Source organism: Phaethon aethereus (assembly GCF_964289735.1).
Source record: "Phaethon aethereus genome assembly, chromosome: 1".
Taxonomy (NCBI): domain Eukaryota; kingdom Metazoa; phylum Chordata; class Aves; order Phaethontiformes; family Phaethontidae; genus Phaethon; species Phaethon aethereus.
In genome coordinates, this window is record NC_138575.1 from 87,866,899 (window position 1) to 87,876,463 (window position 9,565).

Genomic DNA, 9,565 nt, shown 5'->3' on the forward strand with positions numbered 1-9,565 from the left:
TTCACGTTGCTTTTCTGTATCACTAAGCAGTATCTTACACCTAAAGGGAGGTGGGGTATAAGGAGGCATCTTGAAAAAAGGCTCTCTTGGGTTTTGAGTTACTTCTTGTCCACACCTCCTCCTCGCAGAAGCAGAAAAGGCAGCAGCATCATGTATATGAAGTCCTGCAATGCTCTGCACTTTTAATTTAATGCAGCTGTTCCCCCAAAACAAAGGATGGAGCTTGCTGTCATCCTGAATTCATATCAGTCTTTGTCTTTCTGAGCTCTGTGCAATGCTGATACTATTTTCTTCAGAGCTCTGCTGAAATCACGTACCGATTGTTTCATGTCTGTTAGTGGTGTTTCAGTCCCTCCCCATTTTCTCTCCTCCACCTTCTGCTCCCAGGATGCTATCCTGTACTTTTTTGTCCCGTCTTCTCTTGCACTCTACTGCATGGTGGGATCAGGATGTGTCACTTTGCAGCTTCCCCTCCCCCAGGATTTGGTTGATTGGTTGCTCCTCTTGTGAGAAAGACATGATGATGTCACGTTGACAGCAGAAGTCCGTTTAAAGGGGTTTGTCACTTTCTTTTTTCAGGTGGCTAGGATAAAGAAGAGGAACAAGGTGATTGTGGGAGAGAAAAAGGCAATTCAGATTTCCCACTGCCTTTTGTTAGTCTAAACCCACATGACACTGCTGGCTTGGAAGGTTTTGCAAATCCTTGAAGTAGGAGACACTATCAAAAAGGCACAACATTGCACCTCTCTCTTTCCCAATGTGCTTCCCCATGCACTTGTGAAAGCCTTGTCTTGGCAAAAGCATCCAACCCTCGCAAATGTTTGGTCTTTTGGCAAGGGTATCAGTCAGTCATAACTGTATTAGCATGTGTGAAACATGCAAGTTCACCCCCACACCCAGAGGAGAGGAGCTGAGATCCCACGAGCCACCAAACAGCCACTTGCCAAGAATGATCTTCCTGGTGGCCCACCCACAGCTGTGCCCCAGTGGCAAGGCATCCCTGCTTCCAGGTGTGGGCTCAGGCCAGAGCTACCCACTTCAGTGTAAATGCTTCCCTGTTCCCACTGCCTCTGCCGCCCCCAGGCCAGGGCTCAGCACAGAGCTGTACTTGCGAGGACAGGGTGGTCTGCTCGCCCCGCACCACGGAGAGAGCAGGTCCGTGCACCTGTAGTAATCCTCCTGCGTCGGGAGCGGTACTCCGTGCAGAGGGTGATGGGCGTGAAGCCACTGCTGCTGTTCCAGAGCCAGGCGCTGCAGCTCAGCTGACTGCGCATGCATGGCCTGGAGCTGATGTGCTGCTGACATGGGCGCGGAGAGAGAGCCCGGCAGGTCCCTGTAGGGTGCAGCTGCAGCCAAAGATGAAACAGAGAATTCACAAGTTAATGTTACAGCTCCATCCTCTCCCATGGCCCTACAGCTCTGTCAAGATTCTACTGTGCTTACTTTTGCAGCCCTGCCCATGTGCAAGACTTGCTCATCCCCTGCTAGTGTAGGCCTGTCCTATGCCACGCCAGAGCTCTCTTAAAGAGACTTCAGTTTGGTTCTGTGACCCCCTTGTGACCACCCTGCCCCCTGGAGCTCTGCTGATGCTCTCTCTTCAGAGGAGTCCACCAGTCCCTGTGAGCATCCTTACCAAAAAGCTGATGGCGCAGTACTTCATTCTCATGTAGAGGATGAGGCAGGAGAGGGTTGGGGATGGTTCCAGCTGGGTATGGTATCCGGGTGAGGTGTGATCCCGACGCGAGTGGGTCGATAAGAGGGTGAACAGAGGCTGAGGCTGGGAAGAAAACATATCACAAGGTAATCGTCCCATGCTTTTTAAGAGGCAACACAGGGAAAGGCACAAAGCACAACAAAACGGACACGGAGAGGGTCGGTGTGTGTCAGGGATTGAATGATTTCAAGGCTAGATCACAGAGTACCATTTCCTTCTGAGCATTACTCTTTTTGCCTGCACTGAATTTCATGTGAACCAGCCTGGCATAGTTCTGTCCCTACACTCCTCAGGGAGAAATACAGCTCCTTAAAGTCAATTCCGCGAGGAGCTGCTCTGCCATCACGTCTGGTGCCCAGTATTGTGCCTATCTGCCACCCTGGCTGTCATTCACATGCATACTCCCATTGGGTGCTTCCATTTTCAGGTCTCATTCAGCCACGATGCTCAGTATCAGGCACTCAAGTCTGCAAATACTATCTTAGGCTGAAATGCAAGGTACCATTTATATGAAGACTGCTCCTTCCCGTGTTTTGGACTCACTGCCAGAGTGCTGACTGCAGGTGTCCAGCTATGGAATACGGGGGAATGGGCATTCATTTGTACCTGATGCCACCTCTGAGTAGTTGTGGTTGCTTTGACTGGGTGTCTGTCTCTGACTCTGCCACCAGATCCCACTGACCGCTCACAGTACCTCAGCAGGCACAGCACTTTTTCCTATTGTATTGTAATTTGGGCTTTGCTTCCCCAAGATTTTTATCCCTGAACTTTTTACTTTGCTTTCCTGTAGGATGTGGAAATGGAAGGGACCACCACTCAATTCTGAAGGACAGCAGCCTTGAGTTCCTTACAATTAGCCCATCTTCTCCCCCATCCCACCACCTGCAGTGAGAGCCATAGGAGCAAACTAGAGAGCCAACATTTCATTAGTCTCAAGTATACTGTCGAAACTCTTGTTAGCAGGGCTCCCACTCCCTCTGCAGACCACAGTATGGGAGATGCAGTCCACAGCACCGCCAATCTGGTAGCCAGTGGGATGCCTGCACTCATAGTGCGTCCCCGGAGATCCAGAACTGAAGAACATGGTGCAAACAACTCTGCTCGGAACTCATGTCAGTGTCTTTGGTGGGATGGGAGCAAGGGCAAGGTTGAATGACCATGATGTTGACCTCTTCTGGCTGAAGAGGTGGATCTGGGGCCTAAAAGTCTAGTCTGTGCAGCTTCTGGGCTTCCACAGGGCCAGAGGAAAGGAGCACAAGGAGGGTGCAGTAGGAAGGAGAGCAGGACTTTGTGCAGGGCACCACCACCATGGGGTCCTTACCTGCATGTATGGCATCCTGCTGGTGGAGGTGGAGGTGGGAGTGGATGTGGGAATGCTGATGATGATGAGGTGTCACATTGAGCATCTGCAGCCGGGCCAGAGGGTCATTGCTGAGAGCAGCCACCCGCTCGGCATGCTGGCGCTCAGCCGCCAAGCGCTCGGCGTAGGACATGTCAGGACGAAGGGTCGGGCCGGCTGCCAGCGCCAGCCTCTCCCGCTCCAAGTGGCCCAGCCCTGGGTGGAAGGGAAAAGCGGGATGAAGGCCGGGGGCTGTCTGCAGACTCAGCCCGCCATGGCGTGGGAACGGATCCATGGCAGCAGCTGGCACAGCGTGGAGCTGCTCCAACTCGGCTGGCTTGACTTCAAAGCCGGGCTTGAGACGTTCACGCAGGTCCCGGTCCCTCAGGTCTCGTTCGCGGGCTTCCCGCTCCCTCAGCTCTCGCTCCCGCGTCGCTGGATCACTGCTATAGATGGCCGGTACATTGTACCCCAGCAAGCCTGGGTCAACTGCACCCAGCGGCACGTAGAAAGGGTGGTTGCGGTTGCTGGGGGACATGACGTGGGGCCGTGCATATTCACTGAGGGTGCGCAGAGCCGGGGTGTCAGGGCCCAGGTATGGGGGAACAGTCGCTACAGCACTGCCCTGCTCGAAGGAGGGGCGGTGGGGAACTGGCCCGAGGGACGAGCACTCAACCGGCCGGCCCTCCTGGGCCATCTTCTGCAAGAGACCAGAGAGACCAGCGTCAGGGTCCCAGCAGGGAGTGGCTGAGGGGCTCCTTGAGCATCCCCCCTGGCTGTGCTACAGCAGTGGGACCCCCAGACCTACCACACTCCTCTCCAGCTCCCGCTCCTTCTCCCGCTCCCGCTCCTTCTCCCGCTCTCGTTCCCGTTCCCGCTCCTTCTCTTCCCGTGCCTTCTGCTCAGCCTCTCGCCGCACTTTCTCCACCAAATCTGCCCTTTTCTTAGCCAGCTTGGAGCCGTCAAGGGGCACAAAGTACAGGTCTGTGCGGGAGCAGGAGTTGAAGCCACGGTCCAGGTGTTTGTTGAATCTGGGAGCAAGAGGCGAAGCCTGTCAGCACAGGAGGGGGCTGGAGAGCACGGATGGGGACAGGGATGGGGACAGGGATGGGGACAGGGATGGGGACAGGGATGGGGACAGGGATGGGGACAGGGGCAGGCAAAGCAGAGCCCAGCGCTGTGGGAAAGGGAAGAGCATTACAGTAAAGGCGAAAGGGTGCAGCTGCACCCCATGCTTGGGATGGCCTCCCTTTCCCTGCCCCATGCATTCCTCTCCAGCCTGGGACACTGCCCACCCACCCCAAAGCCGCCCCTCACCTGGCTGACTGGCTGGCGTGGCTTGGTACATCCACCACCTTGGGGGGCGGCGAGGGGCTGCGAGCAGGTGGCACGGGGCTCTCAGGGGGCTCGTACTCTTCCGATGGCTCTTGCTTGATTTGCGCGGCGCTGAGGGGGAGCGGAGGTTGCAGGGGAGCTGGGGCAGCCATACTCCCTGGCAGGGGTGGTGGGGCAGAGGGAGCGGGCGAAGGGGCTTTATAGCCCCCCGCCACAGGGGAGGAGGCCACCCGGTAGGTGGGAGGGGTGGCTGCCCGGAAAGGGGCAGCCGAAGAAGCAGGGGGTGAGCCTGGCTTGTAGGGGGCCGGGGGCTGGAAGGTGGGGACGGGGGAGGCTGCCCGCTTCCCGTAGGGGACCACGGCCGAGGGGGGTACTGGGGGTGAGACTGTCTTGTAGGGGGCCACAGAGGGCGAGGCCATGGTGGCGATGACGGTGGAGAGGGTGGTGGCAGCAGAGGTGACCGGAGGGCCAGCCCCATGGGCAGGGGAAGGGGGTGGTGGCGGAGGGAAGGTGTAGGTGGCAGGACTCTGTCCCGGGGGGTGAGCACACATGCCAGGGTAGCTTCCCTGGGAGGAGGCAGAGGAGGAGGAGGAGGAGGAAGAGGAAGAGGAGGAGGAGGAAGACGGGGCGGCGGCAGCGGTGGCGGAGGGAGCCTGGCTGTAAGTGGCCTGGCTGTGGGGAGGGTAGAGGCGCAGCCCATAGGTTGCATGGGAAGGGTGATGGCTGTTTGACTCCAGGCTGTGGGGGTAACCCCCGGGGGGCTGGGGGGGAGCTGCCGCTGCCGGCGAGACCCCCCCGCCACTCCCGTGGCCGTGGTGGTGTTGCTGGGGTGGCTGCTGGTGATGGGGGGCTGGCTGGTTGGGGAAGGGGGTGGCGGGGTGGGAGCCAGTGTTGCCCAGGGGGCGGCTGTAGGGGGGTGGTCCCTGGCTCCAGACGGGCTGGGAGGGCAGGGAGGGCTGGGTGTACTTGGGGGGCTGGCTGGACACAGAGAGGCCGCTGGGCGGGGGGAAGGAGTGGCCGTAGGAGGCACTGTAGCTGGGCAAGGGCTGGGCCGGGGAGGGCTGGGGGTACTGGGCCGAGGAGCTGGAGGGTGGCAGCGGCGGCGGGGCGTAGGGGTAGCGGGATGGGGGCAGGGCCGATGCCTTGTCCTGCCCCATCGCGTGGGGTGAGGGAAGGTGGCCACTCAGGGCCTGCCCCACCATCCCCGGGGAGCTGGAGGCAGCCACCGCGTTGTTGAGTGGGCGCAGGGCTGGCGGGGGAGGCAGATTGGCAGAGACGTGGGGGAAGGAAGGGGCCGAGGCCGGGGGGGCGGCTGGAGGATTGGCTGGGGGTGTCTTTTGAGGGGGAAGCCCCCCTACTACCGACGCCAGCGAGATGGGGGTGGTGGGTGGTGGATTGTGCTTGGCGCTGAGGGTCTGCTCACGACCCCCTGGTGCTGGGAGCCCTCCCACTCCACCAGCAATTTTGGCCCCAACCTGGACCACATTGGCCGTAGGGTAAAGAGGAGCGTGGGCAGAGGAGGAGGAGGAAGAGGAGGAGGAGGAAGGGGGAGCAGGAGGGGCAGCAACAGCAGAGGAAGAGGAGGCAGGTGTCTGCTGGCCTTGAGCCTGGAAAATGCGGGAGGCCTGGCCCTCCAGCTGGGAGTGGTAGCTCCCTGCGGGGGGTCCCTGCGCGTGCACCTCACCCGGGAGCCCAAAGCTGGGCTCGGGTGGACGGGCCAGGCTGTCGGGAGGGGGAGCTACCGGCGGGCTCTGGGGAAAGAGCGGAGGGTGGTGGTAGGAGTGAGACGGCCCCTGGGACAGCACAGAGGAGGAGTCGGAGTCATTCTCCACACTGCCAGGGCTGTAGACGCTGGGTGAGGTGCTCCTGTTATCCTGGTCAATGTCCCGTGGGTCACTGCTCATCTCATCGTTGAAGCTGTGGCCATCAAGGCTGTCAACATCAGATGGGGATGGAGGACAGGGCAATTCCTGAAGTAGGAAGAAGGAGGACAGAAGCATTATGTGGCCTCCCAGACCACGCACGACACATTTCAAGTTTGCAGAGAAGTTGCTTGCTGACCTTTCTCTGCCAGCCCAGCACTAGAAAACCCCACAGAGGGAAGGAGACATCATCTGGCAAGGTATAAATAACACCAGTCCTCCTGCCTCCCCTCCAGTGCTCTCAGGTCCTCCATGAGCCTCTGCTCAGGAGGGAGGTAACGATGGGTACCTTGCAAGAGGCAGCAAGGGAGGGCAGGGAACTGTTACAGATGAGGTTGAGAGTGAATAGATACGAAACGTCCTAGCACCACCACCGGTGATGGGCTGTTGGCCAGGGTATGATACCACCAGGTGGCACGAAGCAGCACACACCACAGTGCTCCCAGCACACCCCTCAGACACAGAATCGCTCTCCTTGTCCCTTGCAGAGTTCTTCCTGGGTGAGGAGACCAGCTTCCCTCCGGCCCCCTCCTTACCTCCCAGACTCCATCCTGCGCTTCACAGTCCCTGCTCCTCCCCATCTCAGTCAATGAAGCATCAGTGATTCAACAGTTATCACGGACAATTAACAAGTGCCACTCTTAAGCTTCGGGGCTTACAAGAGAGGGTAAACTGAAAAAAGACCACTGTTGATTTGAATGGAATGTCCACGTGGACAAATTACATCAGTGTAACCACAGTGGTTTAATTAAAGTCACGTCATAATGCACACAAATATCCCCACGCCCTCAGGCCTTTAAGGCCAACTCCCTGTACAGGCTAACATGGAACTGAGAAGCACAAGAGTTGAGCCTTCCCCCAACTGTCCAACCACAGATCCAGCCCAGTGCTGTTGGCATTTTGGAAAAGCCACAACTATGGAGAGTGCGTGTGTGAGCAAGTTTTGCACGTGCTGCAGGACCGGGTCAACCATCACCCAGAGCCCACCAGGACAAGCACCTCGGTTTCGCACTGCAAGCAAAAGAGGCTGAGTCTAACTTGACCAGCAGCTGCATGCGGAGCAAGGAGGTGACTGCGGCTCAACAGCACAGCCAGGCTCCTGCCACTGAGCCAAGGAAGGGCAGTGCAGATGCATACCCCAACAGCACAGCAGTCCCCCAGGCAAGGTGGACGAGATGGAGACCCTCCGTCTGCTCAGTCACTCCCTGTGGCTTTTTTGTAGCCAGGCAGGTGCCATTTAGGTTCTGGCTGTGGAAGAGCTGCGGTGTGAAACCCAAGGTGCCCGGGCTCCTCAGTGGCAGGAACCTGGAGCCAGGCAGGCATGAGCAGGTGGGGAACAGGAGACTCCCTTTACCCTGGACCCAGGACTTGCCAGCAACTACTGCTGGGAGAACTCACCTCGGTTTTGGTTTTTTTGGGAGCGTTGGTGTCCTCCCCTTCACTCTCTGAGATCTCTTCTGTTCGGCCCTGTTTGTTGCCCTTGGGGGTGCAGGATTCCTCCACCCGGCCTTTCTGCAAGGGAGACAAGGAGAACAGGGAGGTGGAAGGGTCACAGGGCATCTTCCCACCCTGCCAGACCTTCACAGACAGGTGAGACACAGCCACCACGGCACATGTCTTGAAGATCTTGTCAGACAGCGGGCAGTGGACAGGGGGGCAAGACTGAGCCAGAATATGGCACAAATTTGCACTAAAAGGGGCTGGTGAGACAGAAGACCAGTTCTTGGGAGATGATGGGAAGGACAAGATGCTGAAGATGAGAGGAAAGACAGATCCCTCCCATTCCAGAGAGCTAACCAGCATGGGTTCCTTGGTGGATCCCTTCTGGTCTGCGACCCTGGATCCCCAAATGGATCCTACCCAGTCTGGGCAGTCCTTGGGCACCCCACACTCGTCTACTAGCTTATAGTACCTTTGTTGCTTGTCGGGATTTCTCAGCCTTGCCATCACTACTGGAGGTGCTGACGCCCCCAGGGGAAGCTCGACCCCGTGACCTGAGCTCCTCTCGGGGCCCTGGAGTCTCTTTCTTCCGTCCACTCCGCATTGACATCTAAGAGAGGGATCACTGGATCAGTCCTGTTTTGCACCTCTCTCCACTCCTGCCCTGTCCACAGCCTCCCAAAGCCCCTTGAAGCCCTGGCACTTCACTACACCAAACTCATGTCTACTAGCTTTGCTGTGAGCCTCAGTCCCAACCCACAAATCCAGCTTGGCTCTGGTGTCCCACCCCCGTCTCCCATCTCACGTACTGAGTCTTTGTTCTGTCGTGTCTTCATTCTTTTGGGTGTGGGACCCCCATTCTCCTTGGCCCGGTTTGATGAAAACATAAATTTTTATCACTCCACACCCCCCTTCAGCTATTCCTGGGGAGGTGGAGATGGGCAAGAGCACTTCTAGAAGCAGGGCTTACACCAGCAACGCAGCAAGATCCCAGTGAATCCTGAAAGGCAGAGAGGCAGATGAGAGCGGAGAAAAAGTGAGTGGACTGTAGGACACCCTTTTGTGGTTTGCTACAGAAATATGACAAAATTATTACTGTTTTCTTAATTACTATTTACAGATGCAAGGATCTTTACCAAGAATGCAATAAACTTTCCCATCAGTGGGGGAAAAGATTTGGCTACTGTCACATTTGATTTCCAATTTCTAGGAGTGATATTCACACAGTGCGAGGCAATCAGGGCCCAACAATAATTTTTTGGAAGAAGCAGGGAGGAATGGTTATCAGTCTGTTGATTGTCCTCTGAAATCATTTTAGTATTTTCATTTCCTTGTTTATTTGATCTTCAGAGATAGGAAAAAATAATGGGAGACTGCTTTAAAATGTTCCTAATGACAATTTTTCTGACTTCATAAGTTCCTCTTTGCACTTGTCAGTGCAGTGAGTTACACTACCCTTAAGTGGCCATGTGCTGTCGTTAGCTAGCTCTGTGTAATGAGCCCCCAGTGGCCTTTGCTGAAGTGATATTATACAGCCCTGCCCTCTCCAGAGCACATGCACATGCGTACGTGCACCAGCATGTTATGCAGAAAATGTGGTAAGTCTTACTTAAGGTACACAAATAGGTGTGAGAAAATGCATTTAGCTTTGATTTTGCATGACGCAAACAGAATCAACTGTTTAGCTTGGAGTGCCTGCCTAGGTCTCCTTCTTCTCCAAACACCGGGCTGTTTCTCATTGTACCAGCGAGAGTCATGCCCAGAGAGAGAGTCTACATTTTTACACTTTGCAGCAGCGGGAAGATTTGAGAGATC

General features: G+C 56.5%; 1 protein-coding gene across 1 annotated transcript; it reads right to left on the reverse strand.

Annotated features, from left to right (window-relative positions):
- Window positions 1-549: 549 nt before the first annotated feature.
- ATN1 (atrophin 1) lies at window positions 550-8,601 on the reverse strand (the record flags this gene model as incomplete). The annotated part of the gene is made up of 9 exons (XM_081996511.1): window positions 8,560-8,601; window positions 8,223-8,360; window positions 7,709-7,822; window positions 4,371-6,358; window positions 3,862-4,084; window positions 3,036-3,753; window positions 1,634-1,777; window positions 1,166-1,346; window positions 550-583 (listed from the first exon to the last, which is right to left on the reverse strand). Exons 1-9 carry the CDS (start codon window positions 8,584-8,586, stop codon window positions 550-552), a joined length of 3,567 nt encoding a protein of 1,188 aa, XP_081852637.1. The 5' UTR covers window positions 8,587-8,601.
- Between the last annotated feature and the right edge of the window lie 964 nt (window positions 8,602-9,565).